A 23,885-nucleotide genomic window follows, 5' to 3' on the forward strand; every position below is an offset into this window, starting at 1 on the left:
TGTTAACTCAACTGGATTATGTCCAGCTGAGTTTTTGTCGACACCGAGTGTCCGTCGTCCGTCTGTCTGTAAACAATTCGACGTCTACACTCTAAAAGTCACAAATATTGATTAAATTTGATGAAACTTGTTATGCAGCATCTTTAAGACATAAACTAGTTTGGGATTGCATTTGGGCATTGCACTCCCAAAAATGGGCGCGGCAGGGCGGCCATATTGAAAAATCAATTTTTGTCATATATTTTTAGCACATATAAACTATATAGTTTATGATTCTATTATGCATATTCTAACCATATCGATATAGACCAGTTGAGTTCAGGTTTCCTGGAACCTCTCTAGTTCTGTTGTATGCTGATACATTCTGTGTTCTATTTTTTCCATGAGCCTCCACTTTGCATACAAAAACAAATAAATAACTAGAGGTTCCAGGGAACCTGAACTCAACTGGTCTATATCAATATGGTTAGAATATGCATAATAGAACTGCAAACTATATAGTTTATATGTGCTAAAAATATATGACAAAAATTGATTTTTCAATATGGCCGCCCTGCCGTGCCCATTTTTTGGGCGTGCAACGCCCAAATGCAATCCCAAACTAGTTTATGTTTTAAAGATGCTGCATAACAAGTTTCATCAAATTCTATTAATATTTGTGACTTTTAGAGCGTAGACGTCGAATTGTTTACAGACGACAGACAGACAGACGACAGACGTACGACGGACACTGGGTGTCGACAAAAACTCAGCTGGACATAGTCCAGTTGAGTTATTAATTGATTTTGGCGAGGGTGGGCCAAACAAAACTACACTCACACATTTACCAAATTCCACGAGAAAAATATGCTAAGAATGCAACACAATAATAAAATGCACCTTACAAGCATCACGAAATGGTTAATTTTGAAATGACATTTAAATTACTACATAAATCACAGCTTTTATTGCACTAAACTGCCCACCTAACAGCACATCCTTCCTGGTTGGTGATGTCAGTTTCATTGAAAGGGAGATTACCTCCTCCCTTTCCCCAACCCCCTTCAAATGTTTACACATCTCACTTTGTGCAATGTGACAATTGCATCTCACAAAAAGCAGTACCCAGTTGCACACCAAGTAACACAGACAAAAATATAAGCACCCCTGGGATATGTTGACGCAAGTAGAAAATTATGTGGTTCATCTTGTACAAAGCTCAACTGGTTCAACTGGCTCAACTGGTCAATGAAAGCTAGTCTGTTGGGAGCCGTTGGTGAGGTATGTGGATGGACAAAAGGACCACCGAGGCACTCGGAAACATGGTGGTGGGATGTTGAGGTTGGAAAGAGGATTGACGAGAAGAGGAAGAAGTTCAAAGAGTGGCAGAAGGCGAAGGGTACGGGAGCAGAAACAGCAGAGCATGAAAGTTATAAGGCAGCCAGGAAGGCTGCAAAGAAAGAGGTAGCAAAGGCGCAGGAGGCATGTAGGAAAATGTTCGGAGAACGCTTAGATTCGGAAGAGGGTCAGAAAGCAGTATTCAGGATTGCAAAGCAGATAGCGAAAGAGAGGTGTGATGTGATGGGGGTGAGTTGCTTGAAGGATGAAGTGGGACAAATCGTTGTCGACCCAGATGGAATTAAAGGAAGATGGAAAAGATATATGGAAATGCTGTTGAATACAGAGAATGAATGGGATGGCAACATAGAGAGTAACCCAGTTTTAGGACCGGCAGAGAAGATAACTGAGAAGGAAGTTGAGGAAGCGATAAAAGCAATGAAGAGTGGAAAAGCGGGAGGGCCGACGGGAGTTGTGGGAGATATGTTGAAGGCAGCAGGAAGTTGGGGTGTGAAGAGAATGACAGAGATCTGTAATTTGGTGGTGAAAGAAGGCCGCATTCCAGTGGATTGGGAACTGAGTACCCTCGTCCCTCTATACAAGGGGAAAGGTGACCCTCTGGAGTGTGGCTCGTACCGAGCGATAAAGTTATTGGAGCATGGAATGAAGGTATTGGAAAGGGTGTTGGAGAGGAGGATAAGGAAGAAAGTGAAGATCGACGAAATGCAGTTTGGATTTATGCCAGGAAGAGGAACGACAGATGCGCTTTTCATTGTGAGGCAGTTGCAGGAGAAGTACATGGATAAGAGGAAGAAGTTGTTTTTTGGGTTTGTTGATCTGGAGAAAGCATTCGATAGGGTTCCACGCAAAGTATTGGCATGGGCATTGAGGAAGTTAGGAGTGGAGGAATGGTTGATCAGAGTAGTGATGGCAATGTACAAAAGAGCACGCACAGCTGTAAGGACGAAGGACGGGAACAGTGGTGAGTTTGAGGTGAAGGTGGGAGTGCATCAGGGGTCGGTACTAAGTCCACTACTATTTGTAGCTGTGATGGAGGTGCTGGCTCAGACCGTAAAGGAGGGTTTACCGTGGGAGTTGTTGTATGCAGATGATCTGGTGTTGATTGCGGAAAGTATGGATGGACTGAAGGAAAAGATGAACAAGTGGAAGGAATGTATGGAGACAAAAGGTCTGAAGGTGAATATCGGAAAGACAAAGGTGATGGCAAGTGGTAAAGCATGTGGTGAGGTGGAAAGAACTGGGAAGTGGCCGTGTGCTGTGTGTAGGAAGGGTGTCGGAGTGAACTCCATTCAATGTACAATGTGTGCTGAGTGGGTTCATCAAAAATGTAGTGGTCTGAGAGGGTCATTAACCAGTGTGGCAGCTACATTCAAATGTAAGGTGTGCACAGAGGGAGCTGCAGATGGAGGAAATGTTGAGTTGGATCTTGGAGACGGCGTGAAGCTGGAAGGTGTGAAAACATTTTGCTACCTCGGAGACATGCTGAATGGAGAAGGTGGATCAGACTCGGCAACGGTTGCTCGAGTGAGATGTGCATGGAAGAAGTTTCGGGAACTGAGTGGCGTGCTGATGAGGAGGAGAGTGTCGCTGAAGCTGAAGGGAAAGGTGTATGCTGCATGTGTGAGAAGTGTTATGATTTATGGGAGCGAGACATGGGTAATGAACGTAGAGCAGCAACGAAGGCTGGAAAGGGTGGAAATGCGAATGGTTCGATGGATGTGCGGAGTATCGTTGAGAGAGAGGAAGACAAATGATGAATTGCGAAAGATGATGGGAATATTGCCTGTGATTGATGCTGTGAAGAGGAACAGGTTGAGATGGTTTGGTCATGTATTGAGGAAGGATGAAAGTGACTGGTTGAGAAGCGTGATGGAAGTTAATGTAGAAGGAAGTAGAGGACGGGGAAGACCGAGAAAGACTTGGCTAAAGATGGTGGAAGAAGAAATGCGGGCAAGGGGGTTAACAAGGAGAGATGCAGAAAATAGGGCAAAATGGAGAAGATTGTCATGGGGACCGCAAGGCTAACCCCCGCTCTAGCAGGGAACATGGCCTTAAAATGCATGTTGTGTTGTGTTGTATCTTGTACAAAGCAGACAAACAAGAGAGATCCGAAAAAATAAAATAATAAATAAAGAAACGAGTATTGTCAAATAGAATTTAATAGCCAATGCCATACACTGTAGTAAACAGAAAATGGTCCATGATGTTAAGTTGCATAGGAAAGGCATTGTGCAAGCCATTTGAGGAAGCAAGAACAGGATGATGAGGGTTTTGTCAAATTCAGCACCTGTGCAAGGGCATTTTCCCTTTTCAAAGTGTTTGAGACCAAAACACTACTTCGATTCCAATTGCAATAGGAAATGCACCCACTGCTGGGAAAAGATCTGTAGCACTGGCTGGAAACTACAAAAAAATGACTATCATCTGTGCTGAGAGCCTCAGGACCATTCCTTCATGAATGGAGAGATGAAGAGGAAACCTTTTGACGCCCCTTGGAAACCAGCAACCTTTAAATGGAACAATAACTAGAGTGAAGCCGATGGCACGCCATCAGAAATCCCCACGCTTTCCCACCAAAAGAATGTTGAAAGATGGCAAAAAGTTCCACGAGGAAAAATCCAATATAAAATTTTGAGTTAAAAAAAAATGTTCTGTTTGACCCCTGTAACCCTAAATCTCCATTCCCTGGAGCATCAACCAGGGGTCAAATCCAAAATATCAATACATATCTTATGTGTCACCAATGTTGATTGCACATACAAAGTTTCATTTAATAAATGTTTTTAAAATGTGGCAGTAATTGCATTTTTTGGCATTTGACCTTTTAACAAAATTGATGCATTATTCTCATTATACATGGTACTAACTCACTGTCCCACTCGCTCAATCCTCAACAGTGGCAGCATGTGACAAGCAAGATATTTTAATACAGAGCTAAATTCACATCAACTTATTTTCGCAATGTGCGAAGGTGTGAGACCAAAAAAAAAAACACTTCCAAAGTCAAGAATATAAAAATAGAGACGTGCAAGTGCATTGAAAGAGAAAAAAGAAAAAAAGGAGGCACTCACCTGGCTTGTCTTTCCCTGTTCCTTTGTTCTCAACATACTTCCAAATAAGGTTCTCCACTGTTACGTCCTTTACCTGTTGTCGAAACTCAGTATGCACCTGGACGAAACAGAGTAACCATGACAGTCTTAGATGCTCATGATGCAAGGTAAGCTAGAGTCAAGAAAACCGGAACATCCAGCCAACGACATATTGTAAAATGGAAATGGTGCGGAGGGTGGGAGGTGAGGGGGGGGGGGGGAGGAGGGGAGGGGGGTGATGGGGGTAGGGTGCAAACAACAGTTGGAGCCAGACCTTGAGAAGCAGCATCCCTTTCTTCATTGCCATACCTCTACTCATCGCCAACCAGCAGCCCTGTGCTGCATCAGCCTGCTCTGGCCATACCAGACCTAAAACCAGCTTGTGCCTTGCTCAAGCCCTCACTCGCTCCCATTGTTGTGCAAGTCATGGTATTTATTTTTGATGCCATAGTGGGTTACTTCTCTCCTTGTATACAAGTTTCCTTGCCACCTCATTCCTACTTGTGTCCAGTAATCAGACCAGTATATGGTCTGCTTGATCCATCCTTTTTATCGATAGCGTCTTGTCTACTATTGTCTCAATATGTATTTTTGCAATAAACCCATTTAATTACGAGAGACATTTTCCAACCTTTTGCCTCCCGCATGTTGCACTGCCAGGTTTGGATGCCATTTAGGTGATCCGTGAGGGATAGTATATGTATGATTGAACGCAATACACAAAAACACTGTTTCGGGATCCGCGGGGTCTCATACCCAAGGCACAGACAGACCGTTTTAACAGACCCCTCTGACGAGACAATACTTTTCTGTCTGTAGCGATTACACATGCCATAATTACCTCTGCCAACAAAGATGGACAGAGGTTGTGTTTTTACTCGTTTGTCCGTCTGTTTGTTTGCTTGCTTGTCTCTGTGTGCAGAATATCTCAAGAAGTTCTGGACAGATTCAGACAAAACATAGTGAACAGTTTTGGGTGTGTGAAAATGATGAATTGTTTCGATTTTGGGGAAGATCTGGATCTGAGAATTAAAAAAAAATTCACAAATGAATTCACAATTGGGAGATAGGGCCAAAATGATATATACTATATAGTAAACCCTCAAATATCGCGGGTTCTAATATCGGATTTACTCCTTTGAGTGGACCGATGATACGGGAGAAGTCATTGTGGATTTACCGTTTCCACGAGGCACCTGGGGGCTGAACGCTCAAGTTCAACAATGGCAGACCATAACACTGCACAAAGCTACCCACTGCAGCTCAACAAACTAATTGAGGTGAAGGGATTTATGCCAGAGCAGGTTTTAATGCTGAAGAGACAGGATTATTGTGGAAGAGAATGCCATCTCATACCTTCTTGTCTAAGGAGGAAAGATCTGCTCTGGGGTTCAAGGTGGCTAACGGTCTTACCCTTCTTCTATGTGGCAATGCAGCAGGCGGTTTCACCGTGCTCCGCGATGCATGATCCAACAGCCATCATCATAATCATCCCCCGAGATAAGTCTTGTGTTTTCCATTTACGTCAGAGTGCGTACATAATACGTTTACCCTCACCCACTTCAATGTTTCGTAAAAATCATCTCAACGCTGTTTTGGAATAAACAAAAAAGGTAAAAGTCTTGTATTTGTTTATTTTATTTACATGTTTATTTTAATGTTAACATGCTTTATATATATTTTACATGTTTATTTCAATGGCCATAAAAACATTGCCTCAAACAGGGAACCGTGATTGTCATGGGGCCCGCAAGGCTAACCCCCGCTCTAGCGGGGAAAATGGCCTTAAAACGATCATTCATTCATTTCAATGCTGATATGTATATTTCTGGCTGCTGCAGACTTTCCTCAATATTTTCTTGAAACCCAGGAACTTAACCCCCTTTTCCCATTGGCCCTTCATATCCACTATCGTGGATTTAACTATCGCGGGCATTTTCCAGGAACGTAAACCATGCGATATTTGAAGGTTTACTGTATAGCATTACATTTCAAAACGTTGTGAATGGGTTATGACAAAACTAGGTGGATGAGTTGAGTTGGCGACAAGAACAAACCGAATCAATTTTGGTTCATGTCCGGATGCAGATCCAGTCTATCAGTGGACTACAAAATGTACTCTTCAGCTTGTTGGAGATATGTGCTCTACAGAATGCTGTTCTAGTTATGGTTGTTTTGGATAAATTTCATAAGCAGGACTTGAAAAATAAAGGGTTATACTGCTGTACCAAATAACACACAAGCACTCGGTTAGAAAACCGAACTTACAAACAAAGACAAAGTCAGTGCTGAGTCAATATTCAGCACAAAATATTCGAGATAACAGCAGTCTTACCTTGCCGACTTGCAGATGAGTGTCCTCCATTGCTTGGGAGAATGAGCTGATAAAAGCGTGCAGTGTTTGTAAGTGAGATTCCTCGATTGTCTGGAATTTCTATGTGTAGGAATAAATAGGAAGGAGAGGGTAGGGAGGAAGAATGAAGGCAGGAAGAGTGGGGGAAAGGGTTTTCCAAAAATAATATTTTAGGTAGAAGGTCCTAAAGTTACTTTCAATTAAGTAAAGTAAAAAGCTGAAATATTTAAGAAACTAAAGTCGAATGAAACCACAATCAAGCAAGTCAAAAAGGCGTGAGTGATGAGAATGTGATATGCGATGTTAAGTTTCTGCATGCATTGCCTGGTGTGCAGTTTCCATCTGCAGTCAAATTAACCGTGTCAACAGAGTAATGACAGACACTGACGCCTAACTGTGATTAAATTCAAAAGGTTAAAGGAGGATAAATTCTAAACCCTGTGGTTTCTTGCTTTGAGCAATGAACTTAACACTACCAGTTACCACAATAAGCAAATGATGGTGAACTAATCGAATGGAAACTGCACTCTTTTTTTTTCTGTATAGTAAGTCACAGCTCGTGGAAGAACTAACACATAGAACCGCCTTTTGAAGCCATTTTTCCCCGCAGAGCAGGGGATGTCCTTTTTTGGGCACCGTGGTTCCCTTTTTGAAGCAATGTTTTACGGCCGGATGCCCTTCCTGCCACCAACCCTCTTAGTCGCCTCTTGCAACACACAGAGAATTACCAGTGAACCGGTACTCAATTTGCTGACCTCAACCCCCCCTGGCATTAATTCAGCGATTGCCTGGGATTCGAACCCAGGATCCTAGGATCCCAAGCCGGCACCCTAACCGCGAAGCCAACACCAGGCTAAGAAGAACTAACACATATAACATATAATAAAGGGAGCGGGTGGCAAAAGGGAGAGAGACAGGGAAGCAAAACAATAGAGAACAGGGACATCAGGAGATCTGTGGAAGGGAGAGAGCTGGGACACGGTACACACAGGGTAAACAAGATGGACACTACAAAGACTTTCAGGAAAGAAAACGGAATTTGAAGGATGTGTATTTAGGGTGGATTAATGGGGGTAAAAAAGACCATGGTATTGGATGGTGGTGAACAGCTGATTTAAAGACCTGGAGGGAGGAGTGGGATTGAAGAGAGTGATGGAGTTTGTTCCAGAGGCAGGAGAAAAGAGGAATGAAAGAGTGAAGGTGAGCAGAGTCTTGATGTTGGCAGTTTCACCAGAAGAGGGTTGCTGGTAGATTTTGTGTGTCCTGCAGGAATATTTAGGGGACAGAACACAGAGTAGGGGGTGCAAGGCCGGAGAGGAGTTGGTAGAAGACAAAGACCACCAACCTGCCTGCGGCAAGAGAGGGAAAGGCCCTCAGAATCAGCTTCATCGAGGGAGATACCAATGATTCTAAAAGCTTTGGATTCGACAGCATGAAGTAGAGCTAGGTGTGAGGCAGGAGCACAAGCCCAGAGGGGAGAGCAGTACTCCATCAAGCTGGGGATGAAAGTTTTGTATGTGGTGAGAAGCTCATTAGTGCCAAGAAAGGATTTCACACAATGGAGGATGCCCAGACGGCAACTGGCTTTGGAGGCCAGCTTGGAAATGAGGTTTTCCCAGGAAAGATAATGGCAGATAGTGAGACCCAAAAGCTTAAGTGACAACTTATTCGAGAGGATTGTTGAGTCTTTTAGGAGAAGCACAGTGAAATGTGAGAGATTCGTCAGGATTGAAAGACATGTTCCATTTGTTTGACCAGTTTGTGATTTTATCCAGTTCTGCAGAGAGTGAAGAGGCTGCTGCCTGCTGATCTGAGGTCTGAGATATGGAGCGGCAGAAGGTGGAGTCATCACCAAAAAGACAGAGAGGATTTTCTTGAGAGTCGGAGAGATCATTGATGAAGACCAGAAAAAGCACAGGGCCCAGAACACTGCCTTGAGGAACTCCAGCCTGGACAGGAAGAGGAGGCAAGAGAATTCCATTTAGAGCCACACGTTGACTACAACAGGAGAGGAAGTCCAAGAGCCATGCGTGGAGATTTCCATGGAGACCACAAGAAGAGAGTTTGGAGAGCAGGGTGGGATGCCAGACCGTATCAAAGGCACGAGATATGTCAAGAGAGACAGCTCTGATTTCCTGTTTGGCATTGAGGACCTCCATCCATTGTTGAGACAGCAGAAGCAACATGTCCAGAGTAGAATGACCTGGTCCGAATCCAAATTGATTATTATCAGAGATCAAGCCATTGGAAAAGAGGGAGGATTTGATATCCAAAGCAATGATGGATTTCATGATCTTGCTGATTAATGGGAGCAGGCTGATTGGTCTGTAGTTGCAAGGATCTGTTTTTGCACCTTTTTGTGTAAAGCAGTAATGTTGGCCGATTTCCAAGCTGATGACCTTGAGCAAAAGAGAGGGTGAATTGAACAGAGAGAGGGTGTGATGGAACAGCAGAGCAGGATTTTAGGACCCGTGGGCTGATGCCATCTGTTACAGTTGCAGAATCGGAGTCGAGGTTTAACAGCCACTTCTCCACCTTGTCGGGAGAGGACGCAGAGTCTAGGTGCAGCTGGGTTCGACTGGGTAGGTTGGGTACACAGAGAGAGATGGGTTTGGGACACAATATTTTGAGGCAAACATAGAGTTGAGGCATTCGGCTTTGTCACGTGCGGTGTTAGTTGTGTAACCATTTGAGGTAAGGGAGGGGATGGGAGAGGATGGAAGGGGAACAAACATCAGAAACAAATTTGACAAGATGCCACCAGGATTTGGAGAAGGTAGACAGGTTTGAGAGTTCAGTCTGGAGAGTAGAGAGATAATGTTTCCTGGCTCTCCTGAGGGTAGACACACACTTGTTCCGAGCTTTGTGAAAGGAACTGAGATTGCCTTCAGTTGGATTTGCCTTTTATGAGGCGAAGGGAAGTTGTTTCAGGGCAACAGCCTCACCACAAGATTCAGTGTACCATACACGGGAAGAAGGGTATGACAACTGATGGGATAAATCTGTGCATGAGAGAGAGAGAGAACAGTTTACTTTGAAAGAATTCCCAGGATGAGTTTATGTCAGAGACAGTAGATATGGGAGACCAGTCCAGATGTTTTATGACTGCTTGAAGACTGTGCCAGTCAGCTTGAGTAAAATGCCAGACACGTCGATGCTGAGGAGGCTCTCTGATAATGGCCAGAGAGATGTCCACTTTAACAAGCAAATGATCAGATGAACCGATTGGAGCAGAAGAACAACAGCAGACATTTGCAAGGAAGTTAGTCATAACCAAGTCTAGAAGAGATGATGTATCGTTGACTGAGATCCGGGTTGGGAAATTGACAGATTGCATCAGTCCCAATGAGTCGCAGAAGTCCTTTGCTGAGGTGCCATGGCAGGTTCGAGAGGTACCCACACCCAGCCAGCTGGCAAGATGACAATTGAAGTCGCCACATATGAGGAAGAGAGAGATGGGATGAGTGGATACAAGTTGGTCCATGTTGTCGGACATTGAGATGTAAATGGAGTAATCACTGTTTGGTGGACGGTACAACACACATATAAACAAAAGGTGGGAGCGGAAGGAAAGCTGTAGCTAGAGGTACTCATGGGTGTTGGGACGTGTAAGAGCAGTACACGGAGAGTGAGAAATAGTTTTCAACTCAACTGGACTACCGTCCAGTTGAGTTCATCACATACTGAACCCTCCGGCGTCCGTCGTCTGTCAACTTTGACGTTAACACTCCAGCATCCACAAATATCAACCGATTCTGATCAAACTTGGCATGCAGCATCCTTACCCCAAGGACCAGGTTGGTATTACATTTCAGCCCGATCCGTTGAAAAATGGCGGGCTTAGGCAAACATTTTGTTTTTGGTCATGAAAACGAGGTTAACACTAGCGTCCACAAATATTAACAGATTTTGATCAAACTTAGAATGTTTAACCCTTACCACACAAGGTAGGTTGCTATTGCATTCCAACCCGATCCGTCACAAAATGGCCGCCATAGGCCGCCATGTTGTTTTCAGCTCCGAAACGACGTTAAGACTTTAACGTGCACAAATATTTATGGATTTTGATCAAACTTGGTGTGTGAAGTTGTCCAGTCAGTTCAGTTGAGTTCTGCTTCCCTGGAAGCTCTAGTTTTAATGTACTTTACAGTGTAACTCTGACACAAGGATGAGACTCAGGTCTATCATACCGAAGGAGGGAGTAACCAGGGAGAGATACTAAGGAGTCAGGGATATCTTGAAGGAAGTTTATGTTAAGCAGATAAAGTCTGGTTTGTGAGAAGCAAACTGTATGGAAAGGTCTGCCAGGTTTGAGCGAAATGCCCCAGATATTTGAGGTCCATACCGTTAAGGAAGAAGGACGGGTAGGGTAAAAGCATCAGGTACAAGAGAGGGGAGGGGTGGGGGGTAGGGCAAAATGAGGGAGGAGGAGGAGGAAGGGAGAGCAGTTGACAGTGTGCCGGAGATTGCAGAAGAGCAAGGAGAGAGGGCAGGATGAGGAGAAGGAGGACAAAAGGCTAGGTGGTGAAGGGACGAGGCACAGTGAGGAGTAATATGAGGGGAAGGAGGGGAGGCAGAGGGAAGTAGAAGATTGAAGGAGGTGGAGGATTCAGTCGGAAGGGAGAGGAATGGGGGGAGGAGGTAACTTTGAGAAGGAGGGGTTAGATGGGAGATTTGAAAGGGTGGGGTTAGGGGGAGTTTTGAAAGGGAGAGGTAAGGGGGAGATTTGAAGGGGAGGAGTGAGGGGAGATTTGAAGGGGAGGAGTGAGGGGAGATTTGAAGGGGAGGAGTGGGGGGAGATTTGAAGGGGAGGAGTGAGGGGAGATTTGAAGGGGAGGAGTGAGGGGAGATTTGAAGGGGAGGAGTGAGGGGGAGATTTGAAGGAGAGGAGTGAGGGGGGTGTTTTGAAAATTTTGAACGATTAATAAAATTCGAGCTTCCAAAACAAAATGGGGTTTTTGAGATTGGGAGGGGTGGAATAAAGGTGAGTTTGGAGATTGAAGAAAGGAAGAACTATAAGAGATTGAATTTTTTGAATTGCAATGATTGAAAGAACAATTTGAAGACAGCCTTTTGAAAAGGAAGAGGAAGAGTGAATTTAATGGAAGAGAGTATGCAACATAGGAGAAGGAAGTTTAAACATTTTAAAACAAAACCATGAACACTGTCTGGGTATTTACCGAAATGAGGGCAGGGAGGCCGGGAGGGGGGGGGGGGGGGAGGGGGGGGGGCGATGATTGCAGAACAGGTTCAGAAGGAAGGAAGTTGGAGATGTATATAAGCACTTTGTTAGTGTTACGTGCTCCTCCCCGACCCCCTTGTCACGGTGTACCTCCGAGCCCCGAGAGGAGTCACGGCAGAAAAATGTGTTATTCTGTATATCAAAGATCAATGGTGAAGCCACACCAATTGTTACAAACAAACAAGTATTGTATTAAGATCACACAAGAATAACAGTACAACCATACTATGAATCAAAAGTACAATCAATATCCTATGATGGTACCATCAGTTTTGTAATATATAACTCACTGTGCTCCAAGTGAGTGAAACAAGAAAAAGATTCCCAATGTCTCTAATTCCCGGCTTCAAGCCAAAGTGGATTCGCTCCAGCGATCGTCAGATCAATGTCCATTCGAGACCAGAATCCCGTTGGGTTGGCAGTTACAGTCCTGCTGCCAAAGCTGTGCAAAGGCGCCCTCCAGGCGACTGGGAGATCCAAAGGCGCCCTCCAGGCGACTGGGAAATCACACCCTCGGGTATGGACGTTCCACAGCTCGCAGTCGGCAAACCTCCGATTTACCTTCAAAATCCACGTTGCACACACACACACCAGATACATCTGAATGCGGTGAGAATGGCATAAGCGAAGCAAAGACCTTGCGCAATGCGCAAAGCGCGCGAGTCAAAATGGCCGATGGCCCGGTCTCGTGGCGTAATGGCACGACGATGATGACGATGATTCTCTTCAGAATCCACTGCAAAACCTGACACGCAGGTTGATCTGTCACAGCGATAACTCTGTCGCAGGAATCCCTTTCCTGGGAAACCCAAAGTTCACTCGTGACTCTTGCTCGCCGACGTTCGCTCCAGACCGCAAAGCAACTCTGCTTCTTGTCCGACTCCACTCGCTCCGCCTTCTTTTTTCTCCTCTTCCTCTTCGTCGTCGTCGTCGTCCGGTTCCCGATCCGGTTTCCTGTTTCTTTTAACTCTAACTTTTTCACATTTTGAAAACAGTTCATAAACAATAAACCTTTTGAAAACAATAATAGTACATGGAATCAAAATTATTACAGTGGATGAAAATCACCACAACGGAAGTGACGAATCCGTAACAGTTAGTATGGGAGGAGGGACTCCTCTTTCTTTTCATTTCTACTGTTACATTTGTGGGGGGTAGGCAATACCTTAGTCCAGGTAGAATTGCATAGGTAGTGTGCTCCGACTGTCATGAAGAAGAAGAAACCCTCATGTATCATAAGTAGGGATCTGGTAGACCGTATGTTGTGCAAGCTCGTATCTTCGTTCCCATCACGAGGGGTGGGGTTTGTTAATTAGTTAGGATTATGGGCAATAAATCCCCTGTATGTAATGGCCTCTGTTACTTTTTCCTCTGTTCCTTATGACACACGCAATACACACACCTAGCCAGGAAATCGCGCATTTACCACCCTAAATAAAAATCGACCGGAAACCAGGCATTTAACACTACTGCTGGTGCTGCAGCCGCTACATCACAACCTCAATCAGGCAGGCTGTGGGGCCATGCCGCGAAGAGCAGTGGTTGGTCCGGGATTGATTGGCGCAAAGACTGCTAAGATGGGACTTAGGGTGGTCCTCAAATGTAAACATTAACTTTTCTAAAGTGCCTTTCCATTTTTTTATTACACCTGTAGAGAGAACAAATTGGGTAAAATTTCATTTCATTTTGAAAACTTTTACCACTGTCACATGGCCCCTGCTAATCTGCTAATCAGCACTATACAGAAATTATTTCGGTTTGTTTCAGTTATGATGGCGAGTGCAAGTACTTCAAGAAGAGCAACCAGAAAAAAGAACCATGTGTGGCTGATAGGCTGCCATATTGAAAAACTACCAGAAACTCGGCTCCCATCTTGGCAAGAGATTCTGCAGCGATACTTTAAGCTACATCATGCTGAGAAATTGGACATAAGCAGTGCCGCAACAACTGTTGTTCGTGAGACATTATGCATCTGGGAGAAAGCACGGATCCCCACTGCAGATGAGCGGAATATCATTGCAAAACTAGAGAGAAAAGTAGAACAATACAGATCCATCCTGAAAGGAAAGAGCCGGCGATCTGTCCCTCAGATAAAGAAAGAAGAGCAGTTTCAAACCGGTCTACGTGACTTATTTGACATTGCTCATGTTGATGTCCTTGATCTGATCAAAATACCAGAGGACCGTGAATTCCTTAAGGCATAACGGGAGCCAGGTCGACGGGGCTTTATGGTTGGTATTGACAAGGTGCTAGCAGGAAAAGAGGAGCTGACACATCAACGTGACGAGGTTTTGACTGAAAGAGAGCAGCATGAAAAAGAGAAGCAAGCAGCCCGAGAGGAGACTCTTGAGCTAGCATCATCAACAGACAGCAGCGCTGAAGCCAGTGATCATGACGACTCTGCTGTTCTATCTGCTTCAAAGAGGCAGAGCCAAAAGCGTGCAAGTAGCATTGTTACACCGGACCTAACAGTAGCTCTCGACCGCACCAAGGTTAGCGATCGATCAGCTGTTCACATCTTGTCAGCAGCAGCCTCTGCTCTGGGACACGACCCTTCAGATTTGGCCATCAACCGCACACCGATCAGGAAATCCAGGCGGATCCAACGGAAGACAATTGCAGGTGACATCCAGGCATCCTATGCTCCAAACACAAGTCTGGTGGTTCATTGGGATGGCAAGCTCCTTCCAGACGATGGGACTAAAAAAGTTGATCGCCTTCCTGTCATTGTCAGTGACCCACAAGGAACTGGAAAGCTTCTGGGTGTGCCAAAGCTTCCAGCAGGAACTGGACTAGAAACAGCTGCTGCTGTTATGCAATGCCTCGAAGAATGGCATTTGCAAGACATGGTGGCAGGTATGAGCTTTGACACGACAGCCAGCAACACTGGTTCAGCACTTGGTGCATGCACTATTTTGCAGCAAAAGCTTGGACGACCACTATTACATTTTGCATGCCAGCATCACATTCTGGAACTAGTGGTAGAGGCAGCAATGGCAGCATTCAAACCATTTCTTGGTCCATCAAAAGGACCTGAGATAGCCGTCTTCAAGCGTTTCCAGTCAAACTGGAATTCCATTGACCAAAGCAAGTTTAAGCCAATGATGCCTGATGACCTGGACTCTGTAGTTTCAGGTGTATTTTTAAGTTGCAAAGATGTCGTTTCATTCTGCATCCAGAAACTGGAATCGGGCCAACTACGAGATGACTACCGTGAACTTCTTGAGTTGACTATTATTCTGTTTGGTGAGCGTCCTTCGAGAGGATTCAGGTTCATGCAGCCAGGAGCCATGCATCGGGCAAGATGGATAGCCCGTGTGATTTATGGAATCAAGATCTACTTGTTCCATGATCAGTTTCGACTGACCCCAAAGGAACTCACAACTCACTCATACTCATATGTATGAGTGAGTACTCATACTCACTCATACATATACTCATACTCATACTCACAACTCACTCACTCATAAAGTGTTTTACAGCATTTGTTGGAGCAGTGTATACCAAAGCCTGGTTCAGCGCTCCATCTGCCATTGGTGCTCCCGCTGGAGACCTAGCTCTCTTAAAAGCACTCATTTTCCATCCTGATTCAGTGATTGCCGAAGCCACCAGCAAAAAGCTTTCCAATCACTTGTGGTACCTCAGCGAAGAACTGGCAGGACTTGCTCTGTTTGACGATAGTGTTGAGCTTGATGTCAAGCGAATGATAGTAGCTGCTCTTAAAGAAGAATGCCAAGAGAATCCTCAACCACGGGTACATGTGGATCTTACAGCAAAAGAAGCCATCGCTGCCAAGACTGTTGCAGATTTTGTTACTTCTGCCTCACTGCGAATTTTTACTGCATTCAAAGTCAATACTGACTTCTTCGAAAAGGACCCTGGTGAGTGGGCCGATGACCCATCATTTCAGTCATCACAGCAAGTCTTGCGCGGTATTGCCACTGTCAACGACTTTGCAGAATGTGGTGTAGCATTAATACAGGACTACAATCAAGTCTTGACAAAGGATGAACAGCAGCGCCAGTACCTGTTGCAAGTTGTTGAGTGGCATCGCCATCAGTTCCCCGACGCAAAGAAGATAAGGTGGAAATAATTTACCACAGAACTTATTAATGAGGAATCAATGGTCTGGAGGACTCTTGCTCTGTGCATTTATGATGATCGTCATACATTCTTACTGATTTGGGATTACATCTGAGTGTTAGTTTATTAAAAACAATTTTGTGTGTCGATACTGAAACATTGTAATTTTCAACCCATGTGTGACAGTAGTAAATAAAGTCGTATAGAAACCACCTTTGGCACATTTCATTTTTTCACAATAAGGAACAATTTTAGCAACAAGCACCTGAAAAAAGTCCAATTTTATTTTTTGGTGTACATTTGAGGACCACCCTAATGGGACTATTGGATTGGTGGAGTGGGCACGGATGACGTCAGAGCCTTGGGTATGAAAGAACGCTCTGCCGACATTCTCCTCTTGGCCTCTTCTCTTCTCTTCTTCGTCTTCTCATGGCTGGCTCTGGTTTTCTGGGTTTGGTGGCGAACGGTCGTCTCCCCAAAATTTTGCCCTCTTGACTTCCTCACATCTTCTGGCTTTTGCGGTGAATGGTGACGAGTTCATATCTCGCTCTGCTGTGGGATTTCGGTCTGAGTTCTAGGCGCTCCTGTGCGAGGGGAATTCATTAACAAGCACGTGAACATTTTGTAGCGCTCTTGAACCGGGCACATCGGTGTTGGTGAACAAGATCGACATTGACGAGTAGACAGACAGCGAGTGGACGAGCACGGCCTGCTTGCTTTAAGCTCGGCGGCTGGAAGAGCGAGCTGCGCACCAAAGTCGTTCCCGCTGACAGACTTCGCGCCAACGGCCTGTGTTCCCGCCAAGGACGCGGGGGAGGAGGGGTTGACGATTCCTGACGAGGTTCAAGAGCAGCTCAGAGCTAAGTGCCCACGAAACAAACACATTTCTTACTTTTGTCCTTTTATATTTCCCTTTGTCTGTATGGGGACGTCCCATTTAGGATATTAGTCTTATCGTGCATTTTCTTGTTTGCTGGCATTTATTTTCATTAAACCTGTTTATTTGTACATTTTAATTCCATGTCGGTTTGAGTTAATTTATCCAGGTGCGAAGAAGTCGGGTGGAAGCCGTCCAGGTAAGTTCGTCATCCTCCTTTCCCTCGCGTGTAACGAATACCGTCATTTTTGGATTGAACGCCTTGGAGTAAAGCTTGTTTGGTCGTCCGTGTTGCCCTGTGATGTTTACTACAGGGTAGTCACACGGCAATACTTTTTTTTTTTTTTTTTTTAAGGTTAGGTGAAAGCAGATTTGAGTAAAAAAGGTAGAAGGATTGAAAGATCATGAAGGAGTATGGTGAATACTTCATGAACAGAATGGGGATAGACAGGTGAAATCAGCTGTAAAAGATGGAGATGGCAGAAAGAATGGGAGAGGCGCAACAACACATGCTCACGGAGGGGAAGGGTGTGAGGTGAGGAGGAATTTTTATTTATTTATTTAATTTAAGGCATTAAACATAAGGTATAAAGTTTGGAGGAAGTAAGGGGTGAAAATAAAAGGTAGTACAGAGAAAGGACAATAGTGGACACACAACGACTAATGACGGAACTGGGTAGGCCTAAAAAAAACGGTACGAAAAATCCGACATACAAATTTGCACTTGAAGCACACAGTAAACACATACACTGCAAAATAAACAGTAGAAAATCGACAAAAACGATCAGGAGACTTGTATTTGAGGATACCGGAGGGAGTCAAAACGTCACACGACCGAGCACAAGGAACTGGCACCAGAAGAACAACTAGTTTTAACCAGCCTCAGTGGCGTAATCGTTATATCATTCATTCTGAGTCTATTATGAGTTCAGCGGTTTGAATCCAGGTATACCAAAGACCAAAAATGTTCTTTGCTGCTTCCTTGCTTAACGCTCAGTATTTAAAAGGATAGAGCAAGGACTAACAACTATAGGTTGTTAATTTTAGCGCAGGTTTTGATGGGCCAAATGGCCTCCTGCATCAGAATTCCTTGTAAGTAACTTGTATTATTATAATCCACAAGAATGCAACAAATGAGTCCTCAAGAGTTTCCAAATGATTACCTGAGCAGTTTCAGTCATCTTCGTCTCAAAGTCAGCCCGCACACTGCTGTACTTTTCTGTGTACATTTTATATACCTCCATGGCCTTGCGAGATTTTGCCTCAGTCTGCCCAGGCAACACAGGGGAAGTGGGTAGTGGAAGGGGGGAAGGGGAACAAGATTTGAGACTAATGTATGTGCAATAAATCCGGCCACCAAGAAAGCGGAAATAAAAAAGTTGAAAGTAGCACATGCAACGTTTGCCCTCTCCTCGAGAAAGCCATCTGGTTCAAATAGTTTAATAGATAGATGTTTTAAAATGTTAAATATATCTTAGAAATAATTCGATGCAGGTTGTTATTATTCACCAAGTCGGATTAAATCAGTAAACATTTATAATTGAAACAGCTGGACTTGGTAGTTACACGTTACACGCAAGCTTGAAAATCGCCACGTGACCTTAAAAATGACGGTTTGCGATTTAATCTGTCACGTACGTGGGACAAGGCTTTAACATCTCTCCCACGCCGCGTCTGCAACTGTCACATGACACCTGGATCAGTCTATAGAACAATTCACCCTTCCAACAGTTGAGATCACTTGGCGATTTTCAAGCTTCTTCACGTCAACATCTGCTGTGACCAAGGTGAGCGGATTATCGCAGAAACGTCGGCTCCACCGACCAGTAAATCCAGCTTTTTCAATTATAAACTTTTACTGACATCTTTGAAATATTTTAATGGGTTGTGTGTTTATACGTTATTCTATCATGGCTGAACAGTAGCAGCTAGAGGCCACAACTTTTGGATGTTGGTACTTCAAAATCCAGGCAAGGATTTAAACCATCACGGGTTGGCCTGGACAACCATTTTGAGACCACCAAAAAGCTGCTATAAAGCGTATATTGGGATGTGGGGTCAGGCAGTGCTGCCACCGGCCCGCAGGCAAAATGTAACCACGATGAGGCCAATAACTCCATAGCTTTTCAATGTCGAACACACCCTCTACGGAAAAAGCTCACAACCAAAAAGTAACTTTGTCTACTCTGATAATTTAAGTAACTAGGGCATGCCCGTACTATATATATGCCCGTACTATATATCTATCTAAAATTATATCCCCCCCCTCTATTTACATGAAATGGTTTGGTCCATTCGCAACGCCAAAGCGAACGGCGAACGGCTTGCGAGTACAGTGACAATCCCCCCCCTCTATTTACATGAAATGGTTTCGTCCATTCGCAACGACCACAGAACCCCCCCCTCTATTTACATGGAATGGTTTGGTCCATTCGCAACGCCGGCACACGCGATCGTTCGCTGCTCTCTGATTGGTTGAATCGTTTTTTGTACATAGCTCGGTAAGTAATTGTCCGATTAATATGAAACCTTGAAAAGGCACATCCTCGGGTCCCCAGCAATATACCTGGCAAGTTAAAAGTATATCGGACCCGTGGTTGTCGAGAAACAGCGGTCACAGACAGACAAACGTACAAACGTACAAACGTACAGAGATTACTGGAATTATAGATAGATAAGCAAGAGAACATCCATTCTCAAGTGACATTTTACACGCTGCCCAGCAAGCTTCCTCAGGCCAACAGGCTCCACGTCTCGACAGGTGTCCACTTTTATTCCCAATGCGACCAATCCATTTCCGGTTACGTGCCAGCGTTGAGTGTTCTTATTTTGTGAAACCTTAAGCAAATAAACGTTAAATCGCATATTTGATAGTCTGCTCTGCTCTGCTATATTTTTAACTTACATATGATCTGATGTTGTAATTGTGGGGTGAGTAGGTGAGTGCTTCTTGTTGTTTTCGTGTTTCCAGGGGGCATGAACATGGCTGGTTTAGTATCCAGGATTGACGTGTGGGTTGCATGATTGGCAGTGTTTCCGTTAGGTGTTGTGCATGCGTGGGGGTGGAGTTGGGGAACGAGCAGTGTCTTTTGCTCACCTTATCCAGTTGCTTGCACCATCCAGTTTTTGCCATTTGTATCAAAGATATTTATTGTGTAGGTATGTCCAGTCTCCCCAGTTAGAGCACCCTCTCGGGACATGATGTGCCAAATTCCTTACAGCTTCACCAATGTCGAATTTGTCACAGTCTCTGCATGACTATTGTTAAAGGTACACTACTCTGGATTTGTCACCAATTGATAGTCTGTCCTTTAGTTTTGAAATTGCATTACAGCGCGACACTACTCAGTGTAGCGCAGGCATGGACTGTGTAATTTTCCAGTTGATGCAATAAAATAAATTAGATTAGTTAGAGGAGTCCTGCTCAAAAAACAGTGGAGCAAAGGCATATGCCCTATCCTGAAAGAAGCAAAAACGGAAGGAGCCAGGCAAGGAATGTGTACTACCATACTAACTGGGCCTTTCCAAAAGGATTGGCAAGAAAGTACACAACACACAGATTGGTGACGCCAACAAGCCTTGACACACCATCCGCAATGTATTCAAATGGAGACAACCCAAAAGTGAAGGAGTTATCTTTTGTTAACCCTCATTTATTCCTTTATTCTTTCTAAATCTCTTCTTTCCTGGTCAATTTGATTGCAAAGAAAACCTTTCCCTATCTATATTTTCTCCATGGGGCTGGCAGGATGACCTAGACCTAGAGGTACACACAGTCTCTTAGCTGTTTAGCCTGAGTTTGAATCTCAGCCCAGCTACATGGTGTCATCCTGCTGTTTCACAGGCAGGTTGATTCATAAATGTGTGTGCTAACCCTCAAATGGACATTAAGCCAGGTGTTCCATCTGCTAGCATTAGTTTGTGGATGTTAAAGATCCCACAGAGTCCTTCACTAAAAGTAGGCAAGCTATCGGCAGCACCAGGGACAAGTTACAAATTCTTTCACGGACTAACTGCTGCAAAGGCAATGGCAAACCACCCAGTATCACCGTTGCCAACAAGCGTTAAGCCTAGGTCCCCCGTCGGTGAAGTGATGCGAGTTGACAAAGTGGAAGACACAAGGCGGCCATCTTGGATTTTGACGTGGCGACCCAATTTTCAATAGCGTTCTTCCTTATGCCTAGATACACCCACACACCAGATTAGACGTGAGTAGTTCGTTTATATTTCACGATATTTCGCTCACAAGGTTCAGACATACATGGTGGCGGCCATCTTGGATTTTGATATGACGACCCAATTTTCAATAGCGATCTTCCTTATGCCTAGATACACCCACACAACAGATTAGAAGTTGGTACTTCGCTTATTTTTCAAGATATTTCGCTCACAAGGTTCAGACATACATGGCCGCGGCCATCTTGGATTTTGACGTGGCGACCCAATTTTCAATAGGGTTCTTCCTTATGCCTAGATACACCCACACACCAGATTAGAAGTTGGTACTTCGCTTATTTTTCAAGATATTCTGCTCACAAGGTTCAGACATACATGGCGTCAGACATACATGGTGGCGGCCATCTTGGATTTTGACGTGGGTTGCACCCACACACCAAATTCGAATGCGGTCCTTCGCTTACGCACGCATGCACACACGGACGGAGGGGAAAACCATAGTCCCCCTTTCGCGACGGGGGACAGTAATCCATGGACCGACCTTCAGGCAGAGCATACAATCAATCAATCATCTCAAGCTCTGTGTTTTTTTAGGCTGCTCATAATTACCTCTGCCAAAGGTGGACGGAAGTTTTGTTTTCACCCCTATTTGTCTGCCTATCTCTCATCTGTTTATCCATGAGAAGGATATCTCAAACAGTTATGGATAGATTCGGCCAGAACTTCATGGAGTGGTTGGGTGCACGACAAGGGCAAATGGATTAAATTTTGGTGCGCATCCAGATCCTGATAATGGAATATTTGAAGTGATTCTTCACAATTGAGAGGTAGGACCAAAAACGATATATACTGAAGCATGATAACTCGAAACGTGGACAGATTATGACAAAATCTGGTAGATAAGTTGGGTAGGTGAGAAGAACAAACCGAACTGATTTTGGTTGAGGTACAAATCCATATCCAGTCCAGCCTGGTAGAGGTATGCACTCTACCGAGTGTGGTCCTAGTTGATATCCTTCCTTGTTCTTGATCTCCATTCCCTCCATTTCTGTTTTTCACTTTTCTTCTTCCACTTGACTACACTTCATTTTGCCATGGTTTCTATGACATGTTTTCAGGTGAAATCAATCCTGTCTAATTGTATACATATTCTCACAGGTTGGAAGAATGGAAAAAAGCATCAAGTAATATAATCTTCCTTTTGGATGCAGAGAAAGACAGACAGCTTCATAATAAAACAGACATTACACGCTTCATGCACAATGGGCACACGTCAATGGAAACAAAATGGTGTCAAATTGCACGTTGTTGCTACTCCTAGCATACAGGAACAATGCTAAACTGCCCCCCCTCCCTCCCAAAGCATAATGACACTACTCACAGCCAAATGCTACATTTTAAAAGAAGAACCCCAATTGCCACAAATGCTTTCTCAGACCTTCATAATGACTTAATACTCATATTTGCAACTATAGCATCATTCATTGTGGCAAGTTTTCTTTTTGGACGAGTCATTTGTTACATCCTATGTAAGCAGTTTCCAAAAATTAGGACTATACCATTTCAGCTACATTGATGCTAGTTCTCAATTCAACCAGCATTTGCCATGACAATAAGGGCCAAGTGCAAACACTACAAAGAGTCGGCGGTCACCTTGAAAAATCTGTGTTTGCCCATGTACAACTGTATGTCGCTTTATCATGTGCAACAGGATTTTACGGGATCAATTACTATAGTGGTCAACAATATCGCACATTTGCCAAAAATATCTTCTCATCGCAGCATTCCTGTAGCAGGCGAACAATTAAAACAATCACAGCTTCGAAATCTACCATTTCATTATCTAAAGCAGGGGTTCCCAAACCCAGTCACGACCCCAACTTTTTTTAAACCCTCAAAATACCAGTTTTTGAGGGGGGCTGTATCACGTCAAAAGCGTTTTCTCCAACAATTTTGATCGCAGGTACCAACACCAAGAAGGCACCAACACCATTTGGGTCTCAAAGCAAATGCAATTTCAAATTTTGGGTCGTGGCCAAAAAAAGTTTGGGAGCCACTGACCTAAAGGAAATGTTCACGTCAACATTGATCTCATCACAATATTAATAAACCTAAACATACATCTTGACAATGAGGCACAGCAGGGTCAGTAATGTCAACATCAAAAACCTGGTGTGTATCAACAAACAATCACATTCACTATTTGCCATTTCACCTGGTCCCTTTACGAGTTATTTTATAAACGTTTATTTGCTTGTTCGAGTCTTTGTGGATGTGGATTACTAAAAAAAATGCCAACTTGTGCAAAGTTTTTTTTTCCTTTTTTTTTCTTCTACATCGTCCTACATTGGTGACCCCAAAATAAAATGACTCAAGAGAACAAAAAGCAATAAGTGAGCTTCAAAACAACATGCATTGGAAATAACATCAGATAAAACATTCCTTCACCTGGCTAAACAGTTTATGTTTGGTATCCCACTGATGGGCTGAGACCTGGATCCGGATCTGAACCAAAATCTAATAAATTCGTCCTGGTCAAGCACCACACTTCCCACCAAATTTCATCTAAATCTGTCCACAACCTTTTTGAGATATCCTGCTCACAGACAAAGACAGACAGACATGGGTGAAAACATAACGTCCGTCCACCTTTGGTGGCAGAGGTAATTATAGTGCCCAGTTAAAAAAAAAAATTATTATTTTCAAGATCAAGGCTCATGGAAGAAC

General features: G+C 44.0%; 1 protein-coding gene across 6 annotated transcripts in view; it reads right to left on the reverse strand.

Moving 5' to 3' along the window:
• FCHO2 (FCH and mu domain containing endocytic adaptor 2) overlaps window positions 1-23,885 on the reverse strand; it is a 146,341-nt gene that overhangs the window by 93,750 nt on the left and 28,706 nt on the right. For all 6 annotated transcript variants that reach the window (XM_078776953.1, XM_078776943.1, XM_078776970.1 and 3 more), the window contains exons 6-8: window positions 18,146-18,250; window positions 6,763-6,861; window positions 4,410-4,506 (exon numbers count right to left, since the gene is read on the reverse strand). In XM_078776953.1, coding sequence (XP_078633079.1) covers window positions 4,410-4,506; window positions 6,763-6,861; window positions 18,146-18,250 — 301 coding nt within the window. The remainder of the gene's footprint in view (window positions 1-4,409; window positions 4,507-6,762; window positions 6,862-18,145; window positions 18,251-23,885) is intronic.

The sequence above is a fragment of the Myxine glutinosa genome, chromosome 1 (genome assembly GCF_964187855.1).
Source record: "Myxine glutinosa chromosome 1, kmMyxGlut1.1, whole genome shotgun sequence".
Lineage (NCBI taxonomy): Eukaryota > Metazoa > Chordata > Myxini > Myxiniformes > Myxinidae > Myxine > Myxine glutinosa.